Raw genomic sequence first — 20572 nt, forward strand, 5'->3', positions numbered from 1 at the left:
GTGAGTCCTTTACTCCCTTCTGGTTCCAGAGCATGAGGTGTTTTTCTGAACCAAACAGTGGTCTTAGCTCTGCACACCATTCTCCGGCCTGAACTATAAACGTTGAGTGTTATCAGTACTAAAAGAAGATACTAACTGAGAAACATGCTGTTAATTTCAGCAAGTGCAGCTACTTTGAAGGGATTTCATTGAAAAGTAAAAACACACAAAAAATGTGTTCTATCCTGGCTTAAACCAAGATAGAGAAACACTGTGTCTCTCTCTCTCTGGGTGTTTGTTACAGGCCACCTAATCAGGATGGGGAAGTTGATGAGGCCTTCTACAGACAGCTAGGAATCACAATCACAGGCCTTGGTTGTCATGGAGCACTTCAGCCACCCTCATACCTGCTGGGAAGGCTCATACAGCCAGGCATGTACAGTCCAGGAAGTTCCTCCAGTGTATTGATGATAACTTTTTCACTCAGGTGGTGAAGGAGCCAACCAGGAGAGGTCCAGCTGCTGGACCTAGTTCTGACAAACAAAGAGGGACTGGTGGAAGACATCAAGGTTGGAGTACTTACAGTTAGTTATATATGGACTATAATGACAAGGACGTTTTAGTTTCATTTTGACAGACATAAATAAAAAAAACTCCTCCAGAATCACATTATACCAAGCAGACTATTCAGGACTGGGTTGCACTACTTTTATTCATAGCAACTTTGTCTTGATTCTTTTGAGGGAACCATGTGGCTCCATATGAACAAACATGGCATGGCTAGAAATAACAGCTGACTTTGAGGGTATTTTAGTCAGCTGTTAGAACTGCTTCTTAACTTTTCCCTAAGAAAATGAATGTTTAAGTAAAATAAGCTCCTTGAAAATACAGCTTATGGTGTGTATTCCAAGTGGAATAGAAATTAACCACAGGAATCATTACACATAGACTTACAGCCTCATTACTTTAGAGGATCTAGCCCAACCTCTGCTATGACTGATAGAAGTAGCATATAGTGGTATGCACATGTGCCTGTGCAGATATGCATGTATGATTTAGATATGTATTTAGAGCCAGAAATATCTTATCCACCAAGGAGGGCTATTAGATTTTTAAATCAAATTTTAAACTGTTTTAAGACAGAACAATTATATATGTATATCCAACTTGGAATTATGAACTAGCAAATATTCTTGCTGGAAAAGATACTGCATTGGCTTCATGCTGAAAAAGTACATGTGTTCCTCTAATAACAACCATGTTAATCTTTTGTAGGGGCAACAAGCTTCTCAGCCTGTTTAGGCCTGCATAAGGCATTCACTGTGTCACGGTCTGGCATCAGTAGCAGACCACTGGAACATTATTCTGTGACTTCTCCTTTTATTAGGAGGTTTTTGCTTAAAGGGAACAAGGGTTGCATGTGGCGTTTGCCCCTCCCAGAAGAACAGCCACTTTGGGACTGTCTTGGGGTGGAACTAGAATATCCACTTCTCACCATGCCCATGAACTACAAGTGACACCAATATATGAGTTTAAAAATTCACGGTTTATTTAGGGAAAAAGCCAAATTATGGGGACAAGGGCTCAGTAAATGTAAGGGAGGAAAAAACAGGAAATAACATGTACTTATTGAATATGTGCTCCTGTAATGGGGATGCAAGGGCCTGAGGGAGAGAGGGGGAGGAGGACAAGCCCAAAAGAAGATTCCCTCTGGGGGCATCACAGTATGTATGTGTGTTAAGGGCACTGGGACTGCCAGGAAGGGAGGACTTGTGTGGAACAGGGGAACAGGGTACGCAGCCTTACTATTTTCCCAAGATGGTCTGTAGGCACAAGGCTTACACGGGCAGTCTCCCTCTTGGCATGGCTATCAGCTTCATATTCCAAACAGAGAGCTGCACCACGACCAGTTGGTCGGCATCAGTAGCTCAGTCTCAAGCTGCAATGGTCTCCTGGTGTCCAGGGGTAGCACATCTAGGGTCCTCAATCCACACGCAGCACGTCGCCTTATAAGATCCAGGCCAAGTTTCAAACTGCCCTTTACTTAACTTCTAACCAGCCAAAAGTCCAGCAGCAAACTCCAGCAGCAGCCACATCAGCAATCCAAAGGGCAGCAAGCAGGCACCGTCTTTTACAGTGTCCAGTCTCTTGTTAGTGCCATGCTGCAGACCTCAGCTGCATGTAAGCATGGTCCAGTCAGGTTGCTGTATCTCAGTGTTGTTGCTCCCTTCCCACCTTTGGGCCTGTCGCTCAACCAGGCAGCTTTGTCCTTGTCTCCACCCTTGAGGACCAGGGAAGCAGGGAGTAGCCATTTTGTGTCCATACAACCTGCTGGCCTGAAAGGTGTCCTTTCTCAGTCGTGTTGTGGGGAGAAACACCATTCCCCACACACTCTTACAAAGCCAGGATGGAGTGAGAGCAGAAGGGCCTGCAGGAGAGCTGGGCGTTCCTGGAAAAAACTGCCCAAATGTTGTGCTGCAGGCCACCCCGGGGGAGCCCTGAGCACCAGGCTTTTGTCCTCTTGCTGCAAGTCTGTGGGCAGCTGGATGGCCAGGCCCTCCTGATCAGCAATGGACGACTGATGGACCTGCAGGTGGCAAGATGACATGCTCCTCAAAATTGTTGTCCGCCTGCAGCGAGTGCAGGGTGGAGAGATCCTCCTCTTGCAGACGGGGCACTCGGGCTTGCTCTCAGCCCAGCACAGGATGGAGGTGTAACAGAACTGGAGGAGGCACGGCAGCACGGAGCTGGCCTCCTCCCAGCTGTCCAGACAGACGGGACAGCGGGTGTCCAGCTCCATGGCCACGCTCTCCATGTGCTGCAGGGGGCTGGGGGAGCTGGGGATGTTGAGCTGCTCCCTCTCACGGGTGCTGCAGCAGCCGGTGTTGTGCTGGAAAAGGAAGAGAGGCCACGGTCAGGAGCTGGCCTGGGGAGGGTGTGAAAAATGCCCAGGTCCCTGCAGAAGGAAACCCTGCCAGCTGCCCGGGGTGAGGTTTCCCCTGCCAGCTCACCTCTGCTGCTGCCAGCCTGCCTCCTGGGTGCCCCGGCTGCCTGCAGCTGGCAGGGCTGGGGAAGGTCCTTTAATGGCTCTGAGGCCGAGGGTGAAGAACTCCCAGGAAAAGCTCCACAATCACAAGACCAGCTGCAAGGGATGCTGACAACTCCAGTCTCACTAAGCCTCACCCAGCTGGAGTGCTGGTAACTGGGTAGAACTCCAAATATTCCATCACTGCTCACCCCTTATCTGATTGAGCAGCACGAGAACCTATGGCTTGGGGACTTCACCACTTCAGCTCTCAGGGTTTCATGACAGGCTGTCCTACCCCTGGTCCTTGCCCAAATATCACTGCACCCCAGTGTGCAGCCCAGAAGGTGCTGGGGCACCTCACATCACACCCCACTGCCTCTGAGGAAGGCATCAAGGGAATGAGGACAGGCTCTTCCCAGCACTGCTTGGTGGGAGGGTGACAGATGGTGGCATCTCCTGAAACTGGAGAGGTTCAGGCTGGAGACAAGGATTCAAAACCAAAATCCTTGTGAGCATCATGAAGCACTGGAGTGGGTTGCCCAGAGAGATTGTGGGATCCCTGAGCCCAAAGGCCAGCCTTCAAGACCTGAGTGACGACGACCCAGAGTATCCAGGTCTGTGTTTATTGTTGACCTTGCCTTGAGCTAGTGGTTGGACAAGAGACCTCCTCAGTCCCCTTCAAGTAGAAGCATTTCTGTGGTTTGGTGACTGGTAGGACCAGGGATGAAGAGGAACACCTGAGCATGAAAAACTCAGGACAAGCAGAAACAGGGCTGTGAGAGGGGCAGGTGTTGATGGCACTCACACTAGCACTTCATCAGGATCACATCTACATGCTCCTTCTCAGAACACCAAGCAGGGACAATCCAGGGGATATAAAGCGATCTGCAAAGGTTGTGTATCTTGTCACCTGTCTCTTGTCCACTGTCATTCTGTCCAGGCTAGGTGGAAGTACACATTTAGCTGCTTGCAGATAGGTGGATGTGACAGCATGCAGGTGAATGAGTGAAATCAATTGTACTTTGAAATAATCTCCCTTCCCATCCTTGCTTTGATTTTTGCAATATCCTTGAAATCTGTTACATGAGAGGTTTTGAGCTGCAATGCCCAGAACTCCCCAGGAGACCCTCGTAAACTCTGTAGTACTCTGTAGAGCTCCGTAGTACAACAGGAGCTAAACAATTGAAGGATAAGAGTACTTCATGTATTGCATCCCCGTTCTTGCTCACACAGGATTTGGGGGAGGGCATGGAGAATGTGTAAGGGGCAGATTTCTATGCAGTGGTTGAAGCCATTCCATTTTAAAATGAGAACTGTGTGCTCTAGACTGTCAGAAAGAATAGAGTGACTTCTAATGATTTATATGTCCCCAGATTCTTTATTTTGTCAGTCATGCCAATGTAAGATGTCTCATGCCATCATCGAGCATATAGAAAAAGGCTCTTGAATATGTTACATTATCAAAATCCAAGTTCTAATTCAATGATATATTTATAATTTTTTTACATTGCGGCCACAAAGCAACCAACAAAGGCATGAAAAGCAAGCAAGCAAAGGAGAGGCCAAAGAAGTACCACACAATTTCAATGGCCACTCTTGTTTCCCCCTGGGTGCTCAGTAATCTAAGGAAAAATCCCCAGCAAGCAATGTCTTGTTGCCAAAATCAAATGAATGCCTTAGACTGCATGGAAGGGAAGAAGACCAACTCAGAAACAGGGAGACACAGAAGCGAAGATTTGATGATAACAGTGGCATTGGTGACCCTATAAGCCGAGATGAAAAAGTCCTCAAGACTCCTTTTTATTTGTTTGTTTTTCTCCTTAATTCTCTAAAACTCCCCTGAAGTAGTGTTTTCATTCAACTGGGCTTACAGTTTGTTCCCAGAACAGTTAGGAACTCCTTTCTCATGACTTCTTAATCCTTCAGTTCCCTGGAAGCACATGTTTCTCTGCAAGGTTTGAGGCTTTCATCTTAAATCATGGCTGCTTGGGCATGCCTTGTGGCAGGTCCCCTAAAACCAGAGCAGAAAAGTATGGAAAAGCAACACTTAAGTCTCTTGCCACTTCATCTGGTACCACACTGAGAACAGAACCACATTCTGGTTTCGCCCTTGTCCTTTCCTGGGCACAAATGGGTTTTCATAGCACACTGCAAACATACAAAAGAAAACGTAACAGGAATGCAAAAGTCAAATTTATTCTTGCTCTTGATACTTCTGAGCACCGATGTTGAATGAATAGGCAAGACAAGCAGTGTTGTGTCACCCAACTACAGTGAGGAGGTTGAGGCCTTCCACTTGAACTCGGCTGCTCTCATTCTTTTCAGAGTCCATTCAGATTCAAGTCAGTTCCAGCTGAGCTAGAAAATGTGTTGCCCCCAGAATGCATTCTGCTGTTCTAGTAAAATATTTAAGAATATTTACTTCTTCTTTTACCTTGGGCAACTTTGTGGCACGGGTTATCTTCTTTACCAAAAAAGTGCCTGTGAATTGTTATAATACCAAATACATCACCACATAAAGAGATGGTTCATGGAATGAAATGCATCTCCTTGATATCTATTCCTGAATGACATGTAAAAGAAACCTCCAGAAAAGATTAGATGAGAGGGTAGGAGAAAACCAATACATCTGGAAATTATCTAATGGACAAAGGTGGAAAAGAAAAGCATCCTGTGAGGGAAGAATAACCGGAGATTAGCTACTGTTTCTTCTGGAGAGTTATCTAGAGAAAGAAGTCCTGTCACAATACCATTTAGTTGGATCAGGCAACACTTACACAAGAGGACATTCATGTTCTTGCATGTGTAGTGACTAGTCAGTAAGAGATACTGATGGCATCTTCTAAACGTGACCTGAATCTCAAAAACCGCTCGCGGACCCATTTCCCCAAAGCTAGGTAGGATCTCACAGCCTCCTATGGCTAACGTGGCACCTGGCACAGGCTGTGGGGACATCAGCCAGGTGAGCTCACAGAATGGCTTTGTGCAGATGCCTGCTGCTCACTCAGAGGGTCTATGGCTGCCAGAAATGACCAGGGGTGGACAGGTGCTGGCAGCATCAGATGAAAATAAATGGACTCTTTTGTCCTTGTTACAGGGACCCACCCGTCAGGGATTGAAGGAAGGAAACCAGATTGCTGCTTACAACTTGGCTTTGAGCAGGTTTTGAATTTGAAAGGTACGTTTAATAAAGGGTATCTTATGTTGACAAAGTGTCCAAAGTAATTTTGTGGTTACAAGGTAAGGGCAGCTGGGGTCTCTGGGGCTTTGTGGGTGGAAACCCTCTTTGGCTGAGAGCACCCACTCACCCGTCCCCCAGGCACCTCCACAAAACCAGCCCAGCTACTTGCAGTGTCTGAAAACACTTCGCAAGGTCCCTTCCAAGTCATGTTATCCTGCCATCCTAAATGCTGCTTCCTCCAAGCCCTGCCAGGATGGAGAAGGTGCAAATACAAGCAAAGCTTATGCAGGAACAGCCTGGCCTGGGCCGGATGAGGACACCCAGATGGGGCCTTTCCTGAAGGCCAAGAAGAAGAAGAGCACTAAGGAGCTAGTTGTTCGTGCAGGAGAAATCTCTCCGGTGCTGCGGAAGAAAACGTGTGCTGGGAGCTGATGACTTGGGATGCAGGTCTCGGCAGTCGCAGCAGCTATTCAAAGGAGAGCTTCGAAGGCTGAAGCGGAGCAGGGCTCCACGTGAACAGCAGCTGAACATGGGTCAGTCAGTCCTAAGCGGTAGGTCCCACCACACAACCTGCCAGCGGCCCCGTCCCGGCCTCTGCTCCCGCCCGGCCCAGCCTCGGCCCGGACGGGCACGGACGCCCCGGGTCGCCATGGCAACGCGAGGACCAATGGCAGGGCGGGAGGCTTCGTACGGGGCGGAGCCAGAGGCAGCCCTGGCAACGCGCGGGCCAATGGCAGGGCCGGAAGGTGTTTACGGGGGCGGGGCCAGGGCCAGGCAGAGCACGCGCCGAGCCGTGGCGAGCGGCCGTTCCCGCCGGCGGCCGCAGGTCCCGGCGCTGGGCAGGCAGGGCTGGGGTGCGCGGGGACACCCCGGCCCCGGGGGGACCGCAGCGACCCTCCCCACGGGCTGGTTCTTACGGCTTTTGCCTTCGGTTTTTTCCTTCATCTTTTTTTTTTTTTTTTTTTTACATTTTATTTTCCAGTTCCGTATTTATCCAGAAGCTTCCTGGCGCCTGGAGAACTTGTGGAGGGACTTCGTGGAAGTTGGGGGACGTCGCCGGGACGAGGTGAGGGGCGGCGGGGGCCGGCGGCAGCGGGGAGCGGCGGGCTGGCAGCGGAGGGCGGTGGGACAGGCCCGCCGAGGGCTCAGACCGGCTGCTGGGGCAAAGCCAGCCGTGCGGGCCGGGGGGTGCGCGCAGGGCAGGGCTGTGCTGTGATTTCTTGTTGTGTTTAACCGCCCTGCCCGCCTCCCCGCCCCCCGCAGCGAGCACTTCGGGGGTCCCACTCAGCGCGGGGCAGGATTTTGCGGGGGCCGAGTGCTGGCCCTGGGGTTCAGGCACCGGAGCAACGTGTGGCTGTCCCCCCAGCCTTCTGTTTTGGGAGAGAAAAGCCTGTTTGGAGGAGCGGGGCTGCTGGTTCCGCCCTGCCCCGCGCCCGCCTCCCCCCGCGGCGGTTGGAGCCCCGCATCCTTCCCGCGGAGCCGCGGCCTCGGCACGGCCGGCTCCGGCCGCTCTCTCCTGGCCCCAAACCCACCGGGTTCCGGGTTTTCAGCCCAAAGCTGCATCCCCAGCCCGAGGAGAGCCGGGGGCTGAATCCCCCGGGTCGATCGTAGTGAGCGGGTGCGTGGGGTGGGTCCGCCCTCTCCCCCCTCGGGTTGTTTTAGGGACCCCGAAAGTGTGAAGGGAGGAGCAGGAACAGCCTGAACTCGAGGGGAGTTCAGGGGCAGCGGGGCGGGGCTTGAGGTGCTGGATCCGGAGATTTTGTCCTGTTGGCGGGTGGGAGAAACATCCTCCCTGTGTGGGACGACAGGGCTGTTGGAGGGTTTGCTGTGGGTTCGGTGTTTTCTTTTGTTTCTGATTTCTCGCTTCAGCCGAAGAAGGCTTGCGGGGCAGCTCCGGCCTGCCAGGCGGCGGGAGGCACTGGGCACAGGGTTTGAGGGCATTTACCCAAGATTCAGAGCTGCTAAAGCCCGCCGGGGGAGGCACCGGGGCTGTGGTGCGCAGCACCCAGGGGATGGGTCTCGCCCAGCAGCACCCGGAGCACCCAGGAACGGCAGCACCCCGGCCCTGCGCGGGTGCAGGAGAGCGGCTGTGCCCTGGGGAGCCGCAACCTTCTCTCTGTCGTTATTGCAGGAGCTGCCCTGTCACCTCCTTCTCCTTCCCGCGCAGCCCTTGAAGGCAAGAGCCGAGACATGGCTGAGGGGTGGCCCGACGACAACGGGAAGGGCAGGAAGAGGTGCTCGGCCAGCATGGACAGCCTGCCCAGCCTCACGTGGCTGACAGAATTCTCTGTCAAGGACACCCACATGGCCAGGCCCCCGTGGATCCCAGACCCCCTCGACCGTCCCAGGGCCCCCAGCTTTGCTGCCCCCTGCTCACCCCTGGCTGCTGACCCGGCATGCATGGGCGTGCCCCCCACTCCCTGCCACCCCATCTCCTCCTCCTCCTCCTCGAGGCCGGTGCAGCACACCATGGCCACGTGCCCTCAGCTGGCGGAAGACATGGACTACAAGACCAACCCACACCTCAAGCCGCCGTACTCCTACGCCAGCCTCATCTGCATGGCAATGGAAGCCAGTGGGAAGCCCAAAATCACCCTCTCTGCCATCTACCAATGGATAATGGACAACTTCTGCTACTTCCGACATGCCGATCCTACCTGGCAGGTAGGGCATTTGGAGACCTCCTTTCTGTTTCTTGATTTTATTTTTCCTTTATTTTCTTTCTCTTTCTTTCTTTCTTTCTTTCTTTCTTTCTTTCTTTCTTTCTTTCTTTCTTTCTTTCTTTCTTTCTTTCTTTCTTTCTTTCTTTCTTTCTTTCTTTCTTTCTTTCTTTCTTTCTCTCTTTCTTTCTTTCTCTCTTTCTTTCTTTCTTTCTCTTTCTTTCTTTCTTTCTTTCTTTCTTTCTTTCTTTCTTTCTTTCTTTCTTTCTTTCTTTCTTTCTTTCTTTCTTTCTTTCTTTCTTTCTTTCTTTCTTTCTTTCTTTCTTTCTTTCTTTCTTTCTTTCTTTCTTTCTTTCTTTCTCTTCTTTCCTCTCTCTCTCCCTCCCTCCCTCCCTCCCTCCCTCCCTCCCTCCCTCTCTTCCTCTCTTTTTTCCTTGCTAGCTTTCTTGGTTTCTTTTCCTATTTTCTTTCTTGTCTTTCTTTCCTTTCTTCAGCCTGGATGCAGGGAGGGATGCTGCCTAGTTTTTTTGGCCAAGTATTTTCTCCCCTCTCTGCCATCTACCAATGGATAATGGACAACTTCTGCTACTTCCGACATGCCGATCCTACCTGGCAGGTAGGGCATTTGGAGACCTCCTTTCTGTTTCTTGATTTTATTTTTCCTTTATTTTCTTTCTCTTTCTTTCTTTCTTTCTTTCTTTCTTTCTTTCTTTCTTTCTTTCTTTCTTTCTTTCTTTCTTTCTTTCTTTCTTTCTTTCTTTCTTTCTTTCTTTCTTTCTTTCTTTCTTTCTCTCTTTCTTTCTCTCTTTCTTTCTTTCTCTCTTTCTTTCTTTCTTTCTCTTTCTTTCTTTCTTTCTTTCTTTCTTTCTTTCTTTCTTTCTTTCTTTCTTTCTTTCTTTCTTTCTTTCTTTCTTTCTTTCTTTCTTTCTTTCTTTCTTTCTTTCTTTCTTTCTTTCTTTCTTTCTTTCTTTCTTTCTTTCTCTTCTTTCCTCTCTCTCTCCCTCCCTCCCTCCCTCCCTCCCTCCCTCCCTCTCTTCCTCTCTTTTTTCCTTGCTAGCTTTCTTGGTTTCTTTTCCTATTTTCTTTCTTGTCTTTCTTTCCTTTCTTCAGCCTGGATGCAGGGAGGGATGCTGCCTAGTTTTTTTGGCCAAGTATTTTCTCCTCAACACAGGCAATAGGTGCAGGCATGACTGCATCTAGGCAGGTTTTGAATATCTCCAGAGAACTGGACTCCACAGCCTCCCTGAGCAGCCTGTTCAGTGCTTTGTCACCCTCCTAGTCAGGAAGTTTTTTCTCATCTTTCAATGGAACTTCTGCATTCCAGCTTGTGTCCATTGCCCCTCAGCCTGTCACTGGCAACTACTGAAAAGAGCCTGGCTCCAGGCTTGACGTTGCCATTTCTGCTTTCTTTTTTCCAAAGGTCCTTGCTGAAAAGGGGCCTCTCCCCCAGCATCCACAGGTAGGTTGGTGCTGTGGCAGCAGACAAGCATTCAACTCTGGCTTTGTTTCTCTTTTGTGCCTAGAACTCCATCAGGCACAACCTCTCCTTGAACAAATGCTTCATCAGGGTGCCCCGAGAGAAGGATGAGCCCGGGAAAGGAGGGTTTTGGAAGATGGATCCCCTGTGCACTGACCAGCTCAAGAAAGGTTCCTTCAGAAAGCGGAGGAGGTCCCCAGGGCAGATCCACCCAGCCTTCACAAAAACGGCCCATCAAGAACCACAGTGTGATGCCAGCCCGGCCACTTCAGTTTGCACCCCCACTAACGTCCTCGGGGGCAGCAGAGAGTCGCAGCAGCTGCTGGAGGAGTTGGCAGAAACCCCCAGCAGCCAGACCTGGGATCCGTCTGAGGGCCAAGCAGGGCAGAGGCACCAGCAGCTCTCACCCAACCGACCGGCCAAGGTGGCTCGGCTTTCTAACTCTGCCTTGCTGACCCAGGAAGAACAGGAGGAGCTGGGATCCTTGAAAGGTGACTTGGACTGGGAAGGCATCTTCGACACCAACCTGAATGCAGACTTGCCCACTTTTGAGGATCTGGACCTCCTGTCTCCAACCAACCCCACCGTGCATGACCTGGACTTGACAGTCCCTGGGCAGCACACCGAGGGTCCCCAGGGGCAGGAGCAGGTCCAGACTGAATCCCACCAGAAAAGCCTGGGGTGGGATGAAACCTTCATGGCTGCTGCTTTCCTGCAGAATCCCTGGGACGAAGGGACAAACGATTGCCTCAACAACACTGTCAACATGGAGGAGGTGTTTGAATGGAATGACACTCCTTTGCCAGAGGCAGGAAAAGGAAAAGGTCTATAAATTCAGCAAGTCTGCCTCTCCTGATGTTTTTGTATAATCTATTCTATATTATCTATTCAAAGAAACCTGCATTTTTAGCTTTAGAATTTCTTGTAGTAGGAGGCTAGGGGAAATGCAGTTTTGGAGCTGTTTGATATTTTCACTAATTGTTTCACTGTTTCACTGTGTAATTGCTTAACTGTTTCATATTTACACTGTTTAATTGTTTCACTGTTTTGCTGCTTAATTGTTGAACTGGTTTACGTTTACACTGTTTAATTATATCACTGTTGGTTAAATGTTTCATTTTTACACTGTTTTATTGCTTCACTGTTTCACTAATTAATTGTTCAAATGTTTCATATTTTCACTTTTGAATTGTTTCACTTTTTCACTGTTTAATTGTTGGAATGTTTTCTGTTTACCCTAAATTCCTTCACTGTTTAGCTATTTAATTGTTTAAGTATGTTATCTTTTCAGTGGTTTTTTTCACACCATTTCACTGTTTAAATGTTTAAAAGTTTTATATTTACATTCATAGTTTCACTGTTTTGCTGTTTAATTGTTTAAATGCTTTATATTTACACTAATTAACTGGTTTGCGGTTTAACTGTTTAAATATATTTTATTTTCAATGCTTATTTGTTTCACCATTTTGCTCTTTAATTCCTTAAATTTTTTTATTTACACTGTTTAATTGTTCAACTGTTTTGATGTTTAATTGTTGAAATTATTTATATTCACACTTTAATTAAATAATTGTTTAATTGGTTTAATGTTTTATATTTACACTCCTTTCACTGTGTCTGTTTTTCTGTAAACCAAGACTATGGAAGGGAGGATTCCTGAAGCAGCAGCAATAGGTTTTGTAAAGGATCCAGCACTTGGCCTTGCAGGAGAGAAGCAGAGGAAACTGGGGTCCTCCCAGAACTGACCTGGCATTTGTATTTTTTGTACCCAAAATCCTTGTTTTGGTCTAGTGGGGTTTGGGGGGGGTTGGTGGCCCACAAGGGTCTCTCCTGTGAGAAGCTGCTGGAAGCCCCCCTGGCTCCAATTCCAGCCCGGCCTCTGGCCAAGGCCCAGCCAAGTAGGGAAGCTGGATGTGCCTCTGGGAGTGACATGTTCAAGACAGGGAAAAGGAACCTGCAAAAAGACCCGCAGGGCAGGGCTGGTGTGAGAAACACCACGATCACCGACAGCCAAGGCTCAGACATACTCCTCAGGGAAGCACATTTTACTGACGTTCTTACAAGAGCGGGTGACCCACAAAGCAGGCACAGCAGGGGGGCACTCAGCCCAGTTTTTTATTCCCTAATCCTGACCCAGATCTCCCCCCCTGGTTTCCCCACTGGCTAGGTACTCCAAGGTTGACAGCCCACCCAGGACGCCTAAGATGACCCCTTGATGTCCTTCCCCTCTTTACCTGCTGCCACACCCTGCCTATAAGGCTGGCTCCATCTTGTTTGTTTCTGCCCTTTTATGGTGAGGTGGTACAACTTTCTTCCCTTGGATTGGGACTTAGCCAACTTGCTAACCACTCTTCTGCTACAAACTGGGTATCTGCTCCCCAAGTGCTGAAACATTGCCACACGAGCTCTTGGGTACATCCAGCTTCTAAGAAGTAATTTCTTTTACAGTTATCCCTAATGTAAAATAGCAATAGCTTTTACAAAACCAGTATCTATTGTTTGTTTATTTGTTTATTTTCTGCTTCCTACACGGGGAATATTTTCATCACCAAAATAAGCTGTTTCTGTGCCTCAAACCAGCATGTGGAACACATTGTTTGTTGAGATGTTTGGTGTTATCTGCAGACTTACTGATAATACACTCTATGTCCCTATCAAGATCATCAATAAAGATGTTAAGCAGAAACAGTCCCAACATTGAGCCCTGAGGAACACCACTTGTGACTGGCCCCACCTGGATTTGACTCCATTGACCACCACTCTTTGGGCCTGACTGTCCATCCAGTGCTTGATTCAACAGACCGTGTGCTCATCCAGGCCATGAGCAGCCAGGTTTTTTATGAGAGTTCTATGGGGAACCATGTCAAATGCTTTTTGGAGGTCCAGATAGACAATATCCACTGCCTTTCCCTCGTCCAATAGCTGAGTCATCAGAAGGAGATCATGTTCATCAGGCAGGATCTGCCTTTCATAAACCCAGGCTGACTGGGCCTGATACCCTGGTTGTCCACTATATGGCTTCTAATGACATTCAAGATGATCTGCTCCATGACCTTCCCTGGTACCAAGGTCAGACTGAGAGGTCTATAGTCCCCCACAAGAACAACAGCAAGTGACTGGGAGATTTCTCCCAACTGCTTATAGAAAGCTTCATCCACCACACTGCTTTGGTTGGGAGGTCTATAGCAGACTCCCACAGCGATAGCAGCTTCATTGGCCCTTAACCTAATCCAAACACTCTCAACCTCATCATGTCTATACTTAATTTCCAAGCTCTCATAACATTCTCTAACATACAGGGCCACTCCACGCCCTCTTCTTCCCTTTCTATCCCTCCTGAAGAGCTTGTAGCCATCAATTGTGGCACTCCAGTCGTGTGATGCATCCCACCACCTTTCTGTCATAGCCACTATGACACAGTTTTCCTGGTGTATCATGGCTTCAAGCTCCCCCTGTTTGTTGCTCATACTGTGTTCATTGGTATAGATGCACTTCAGATGAGCTAATGATTCCAACACCTTTTTTCCACTGTGGGCCCCTTTTCCTATAAGACCCTTCTCAGGTGCCTCCATGATTTCTAAACAGCGATCCTTTCTCTCAAATGAAGCGACAGAGTGAGAATCCTTCTCACTCCACCATCCTTCATGGTGCATGGCCTCATCTCAAAATGGTCTCACCTACTCCCTACAGTCACCGTCAGGTTTGGCTTTAACTATGACTTCCCAAAGGCAAAGATTTGCAGTGGTAAAAAGCAAGTTGTACTATTATAAAGTCCTCTCTGTCAAGCACAAGCACTACCTTCCAGCCACAATTCACTTTGGAACACATTCCACATATCCAAAGAAATCCAGCAGCATTTGAAATACCTTCTAACTTACAGATACCTTAAGTTAGAAATTAAAACGTGATCCAAGGCACAGGAGAGGTTCCATCTAAATACAACAGTTATTGAACAAGGTTCTTCAAGCCATAACCTCTTCATCACCAGTGAGTCACATGAGTTAGTCCCTGCAAAACTAAAAGGCATTGGTGTTTCAACAGTGCCAGCATAAACTCCTATTTCCTGTATTTCTGACCATGGATCTGGACATGTCATGGTAAAAGTCCTTATGTTGTTACCCCATATTCCAATATTTATTTAGGATGCTTATTGAAGTATGTGCTGCTCTGTACCAACAGAAGAAGTATGACTGAACCATGTGGAGGGACTTTGGACACAGGGCAGGGAGTAAAAGGACAAGGGGCAATGGATTAAAATGGAAAGAGAGGAGATTTAGGTTAGACATCCAAAATGAATTATTCACCTTAAGGGTAGGAAGGCACTGGAATAGGTTGCCCAGGGAGGTTGTGGGAGCCCCCTCCTTGGAGATATTCAAGGCCAGGTTGGATGAGGCTTGTGCAGCCTTGTCTAGTGTGGGGTGTGCCTGCTTATGGCAGGGAGGTTGGAACCTGATGATCTTTAAGGTCCCTTCCAATCTTCTATTTGATTCTATGATTCTATGTGGCCTTACCTGGGCACAATCTGTTCCTTCTGTTAATATGAAGTATTTAATTGTAACTACTGAAAACGGCAGATCAGCAGATGATTGAGGTCTTGCTCGGATTTGTGATTAGCTGCTCAAGAAGTTCATGACAACAGATTAACTTTCTTCAATTAATAAAACTACATCTCAGCTTTCCTTTCCCCTTCTGCAGTTACACAAAATCTATATTTGAATGTGCTCTCTTAAGACAAATGGAGTATGCTAGTGATGTAGCTAATTATTTCAGTTTAAAAGGAATATATATAATTACAGCATAAAGTTTGTTTGCACAACAGAAACTAAAATTCCTAACATCTGGAAAATGTAAAAACTCTCAATCATTAGCCTATGAAGTCTCAGCAGTTGCTAAAGATTATATAGATATTCAATACTGTGCCACATATCTAAAGGTTCAGAACAGTAATCTGTGAAAAATGCTCTTGTCCCACCTTGCATAGGAAGCGGGTTGTTTCAGTCAGTAAATGCACTGACCATATCTAAATTATTTTCAAAAGGGTATGTTTCAACATAGCTCATTATATGCAGTGGTAAATTGAATTTGAAACTGTCTGGCAAATACATTTCTAAAAGCTTCAGTTTTGTGCAAGTAGATCAAAACTGCTTTTAAAACTGAACTGTGGTCTAGGATTACATCGCTTTTCCTGTAAGCAAATAATTCACAATCTACATCATCTAAATAAATGCCTTTCCGACTACCATGGTGTTTCATTTTTTTCTCGAGATTTCTATTATTGGGGAAAAACAGAATATGGAGACAAAAATATGTTCATTGACTCCCATAAGTCTCTTATTAGACTCAAGAGGCAATGAAAGCACATTAACACCTGGAAGTCTGACAGCAGGAGGAAACTTGGAATTATTGTTACCTATTTCCCCTCCACCCCTGCACTTCATTCCTTCAGCCCTTCATTAAGCCATATGTCAATTGAGAAGATCTCTGTTTCTCCGAACTCCCTCTGACAGTGCATTAATTCTCCAGCTAATTTCTTCAGCATCATGTTTTTCTCTCACATTTAACCTTCTTAGAGAAGGATTTCCCCTTTTTGCCCTAAGTAATAAATTCACACACACACCCTCCTTTTTTTTTTTTTTTTTTTTAAATTTATCATTAAAATGGTATTCTGTGCTTTAACAAGGCTAATCTTATGATGATCTCTGCCCTGCTTATCTAAACCTGAAGCTCTTATACTCTCATGTATGTTATATTTTTTAAAGAAAGCTTCATAAAGCATGAATTTTCTATCTTGGAGAAATAAAAAACCTGATACATTTGCAACACCCGCACAATTATTTTTTTTATCTAGAAAACAGCCACATGCTAAATAAAACCATCTCCAAACCCACATACATAACACATCAAAATCTCCCAGTCTAACCAAACAGTTTGCATTTGGGGTCCACATCTCCGTAACACCACAGCTGCATCTGGACTGTTACATTTAATAGCCCTCAGTGACCTACTCCTCCCTGAACCCTGTAATACCTTTGGCCTTCACAAGTGCTGCATGTATTCTGCTTTTCTCTCACTGCAGTCCCAGGAGCCTGAATCAGCTGTATCAGCAGAAACCTGCAGGAGGTTTGAATAGTGGGTTTGGAGGATTAAAACGGTTGATACCCCAGAGCAGAATAAAATGCCCTCTAACAGAAAACAGGAAAAAAAAGAAAAAAACAGAAAAAAAAAAAAAGGAAGAAAGCACTACTCAAAACAGAACAAACCAAAATGAATTTCTGTCTTTACAATTCACATTAATAAGACATTTTGATCTATTTAAATATAAATCGGAAAAAAAATCTGGAAAAGAAATCCCTGCACCTTTCTGTCTCACTGGTTCTACTCTTTCCTTCAAACTATGAATGGCAAACTCCAAAGATAACAAATAATTGACCTTAAGGCTGATCTCCATCAAATTTCTTCTCCGTTGCTTTTAAGTCTGACTAGATCTAGACAGTGTATAATATACAGATTAAGGAAAAGGGGAAATTTCTACATTAAACATAGGCAGCGCCTGCATTACTTATTAGGAGACAGAAACTGCATCTCAACTACATCCCTGACAGTAAAAGTATTTCCAGGACTACACATTGACAAAGCCAATGGAAAGGTGCAAAATACGAAAGTGCTATTTAAATAATAAAATGTAGCTCAGAAGACAGACTGACTCTGTATGGAAGCATAGCATTCATTAACTCTCATGTTTCACTGAGGACAAGGAGAGGCTGAGGGAGAGCAAGTGCACAGCTGTGGGGATATTAAGGAAACACCCCTCCCAACAAATACAGGGAATTACGATAATGCTGAACGACTTCATTTCCAACATGAACTGCTCCCAAACTCTGCACTCCTCAGCCTGCCAGAAGCTGAATGATGCTAGAATTTTCTGTCAATCCTGTTGGGATGTGCAGACACCTTTTGCACAAATGCAGCAGACAGACACAAGCGCAACAGAAACAGGGAGGTAACTGTGACCAAGAGTTTTGTTTAGACACAAACTCTGCAGAGTATAAAATATTTCCCACTGTCACAGGAGGTGTCACAGTTTGTTGTGCAGATGCTCACAAGCTTGTCTATTACATCTATCAGAGAAGCAGGTTTGCCAGCTCAGGTTTACCTCAACTCAGAGCAGTGATTGAAACACAAAACACTATGCAGAGAAGAGTCCCCAGTGTCCTTTCTCTTTGGGTGACTGTCCTTTGCCAACCCTTCTTACCACAGGCAGCTGTGGACACAAACATTACCAGAAGGCTGATGAGAACTGAAATGGGTCTGAAGCTCATGGCTGTGAATGTTGCAACTGGAGTTGATGTCTAAGCAATTCATCTGTCTGTCATTCCTCCAGAGCCTTGAACTTGCACAATGCACAGTCCTATGCCCAGAACAAAGGCAGGTATGTTGGAAATATTTTGGGGCACCTACACAAAAGCAGAAAGGCCAGATCTAATTGCAAAGACCCAGGAATACTAAATCAACCAACAACCAGAGCCCCAGCACAGACCCAGGTTTCCAGATGCTCTTCCTCTTTTAATTTCCTCTCTGAATTACTCTCTAACATCTGTTTTTCCTTTTAAATACCATGCTACCATCCAAAAGGGTTTGTAAAATACATTTGTTTATGCCAGGGTAGGGTGCTAACAGATAAAGACAGGGCTTGTGTATATACAGAAAGTACAGCAGAGCAAATGTCCAGAATGCAGCATCTCTTGTTCACAAATCTTCCAGGCAGCATCTTCCAGCTCCTACATGTGCTCACCTCTGGTGAAAGTTTGCCTCAGTTTTTGCTGTTTCCTATTTTCCCACGTTCAGCTGTAAGGCAGCCTGGAGAGCAACACATCTGCTGAGGAAACAAGGTTTTAAAAGCTTGCTATTCATTGACATAATTCTTTTCAAATCAAGTCTCCTCACACTTAAATTGATTTTCAGAGTAAGTGAGCTTTCAGTTGAATGCTTACATAGTGCTGAGCCCTCAAAAGGCAGAATTAACCAGACAGACAACAACCAGGGGCCATCCCAGCTACGTAAGAATTTTAAAACCCAAGCACAGAGACGCAAGTCGTGGAGCAACAGCCCAAGAGCCTGCTGTTCCTCCGTACAGCAATACCTGCTCGTACTCCCACCTCATTCCTTGCTAGTTTTCCTGATTATAGAAACAACTTTTTCCATTCCTGAAATGTAAGGAATTGTGTCATTTGTATATGCAAACTGCCATGCAAACAATGAACCAGTTGCACAGCTCCTTGGAGAGGATTTACAACATGTGAATGGCAGGGGGCGAGGAAGGGAGTATGGAGAAATGGACATACAAAACAGCTCATAATGTTCTTTATACAATTTTTCTCATAAATAATCTTTCATGTCTTTTCTTGAAACGAACTATTTAACACATCAGTGGATTCCTAACACTGGATTCAGGAGAAGAATAGAACTAAATATCTGTGCAACTTTGTTCTGCCTCCAAATGTATCCCTGTTTATGAGATTTTTAATATATGATCTCTAATTACATGATCACACACTGTTCTTCAGTGCAGAGAAGATGGAGTTTATTTAATGAACAAACACCTAGTATTTTGTTTTCTTCCTGTTACTCAAGGTATAATCCAATACTTTCTTTTTGTATACTATTGAAACTCTGCTGTCCAGAAGGAATCACTCATTTCCTTATGGATGTTCATTGCTGTATCAGAATATTTGATGCTTTTTAAAATTATTTTGCCCGTAGCTTCAATGGCAGACAGAATTACTCCTGCCATTTTACGGACCACGAACTGAACCAGAGATAGGAGAAAAAAAAAACAACAAAGTAACTTAGGATGCCAGGAATCTGCTTTTTCAATGTATTTGACATGAGATACAGAACTGGCTGGTCCAAAGGAACAGCTGTCCTGGAACAGCTGGCCAGTGATGGCTTGTCCCAAGAAACTGCCCTGCTGGGATTGGTGGCCAGTGCTGGCAGGTCTCAAGAAACTGCCTGGGTGGAAGAGGAAGAAAGCTGTGTGTGTCCCCCCTATGAGGTGTGCAAGGTCCAGCTTCTGCAGACAGGTGAGTGAGGGGTGTCCGGCTGCTGTGCTGGGCTCCTGCATGGCCACCTCCCTGGACAGGGCAGGTTGGTGTGGGGACTCTTCCCAAGAGCATTGCAAAATCATTGAGAGGGGTCTCACTATGACCTCCACTAGCTCTTTAAGTATCTTTGGATTAATCCCACCAGGCCCCATCAATTTATAAGGATCCAGCTGGAGCAGCAAATCCCACACAAGTTCAGGGCTGGTCAGGAGATTATAATTTGAAAAATCATGGTTCTCTAGCCCAGGCTCTGGGAGTGCTCAAGGGTTGGGTTCTCATTTCACAAAGGCCTCAAGTCATGGGCTCTCTTGTCACCGAGGGATGGGCAGAGATGTTGAAGACAAATGTGAAGAAAGCATTAAACTTCTCTGCCTTACCTATGCTCTTGTTTATGAGGTGTCCATGATCATCAAGTAATGGGCTAATGTTATTTCTGGCCTCCTTTTTGCTATTAACATATTTTAAAAAGCTCTTTTTATTATCCTTCACAGGGCAGGCCAGCTTCAACTCTAGTTGAGCTTTAGCTGCAAGGATTTCTGCCCTACAGTGGCAAACAGCATCCCTATAGACCTCGTCTGTCCTTCCACTGGCCATACACCTTCCTTTTGTGCCTTAGCTCTAGCAGGAGATCCATGCTCAGCCAGGGTGGCCTTTTACCTTGCCTGCTTGAATTCCAGCATTTTGGAATCACCTGGTCCTGTGCTCCTAGGAGTTGGTGCTTAAAGAGTGACCAGTGCTGTTGGACCCCAGCACCCTGAAAAGCTTTTTCCCAGATGAACTTAGCAAGCAGTTCCACAAGCGACCTGAATCTGCTTTCCTCAGGTCCAGAGTTGAGGTCTTACTGTTAGTTCTCCTCCTATTACCATAGATGTTAAACTTGACTGCTTCATGGTCACTGTGGCCAAGGCAACCTCCAATTGCCACTTGACAGCACCATCCTCACCTGTGGCCCCTCCAGGCACAATAAGGAAATGGTCATGCTCCTGTTGAGGATCATGCTGTGACAGGTATGAGCCCTCACAGCCCTGGGGACTTGCCAAGAGGCATGGTGTGGTGGGCCAAGGCAGCCCTGCTGACAGAGTGCTCTGGCTTGCAGCACTGCCCTGGCTGTGTGGGATGTGATGCTGCCTGGGCCCAGCACCTGGG

The 20572-nt window shown here is 46.6% G+C and overlaps 1 protein-coding gene across 1 annotated transcript; it reads left to right on the plus strand.

Moving 5' to 3' along the window:
• Positions 1–3524: 3524 nt before the first annotated feature.
• Positions 3525–11157, plus strand: LOC127396036 (forkhead box protein J1-like). Its single transcript, XM_051643587.1, has 5 exons — positions 3525–3621; positions 6105–6185; positions 7171–7254; positions 8320–8852; positions 10372–11157. Exons 1-5 carry the CDS (start codon positions 3525–3527, stop codon positions 11155–11157), a joined length of 1581 nt encoding a protein of 526 aa, XP_051499547.1.
• The last annotated feature ends 9415 nt before the right edge of the window (positions 11158–20572 follow it).

This window comes from Apus apus, chromosome Z (assembly GCF_020740795.1).
Source record: "Apus apus isolate bApuApu2 chromosome Z, bApuApu2.pri.cur, whole genome shotgun sequence".
In the NCBI taxonomy this organism is placed as follows: domain Eukaryota; kingdom Metazoa; phylum Chordata; class Aves; order Apodiformes; family Apodidae; genus Apus; species Apus apus.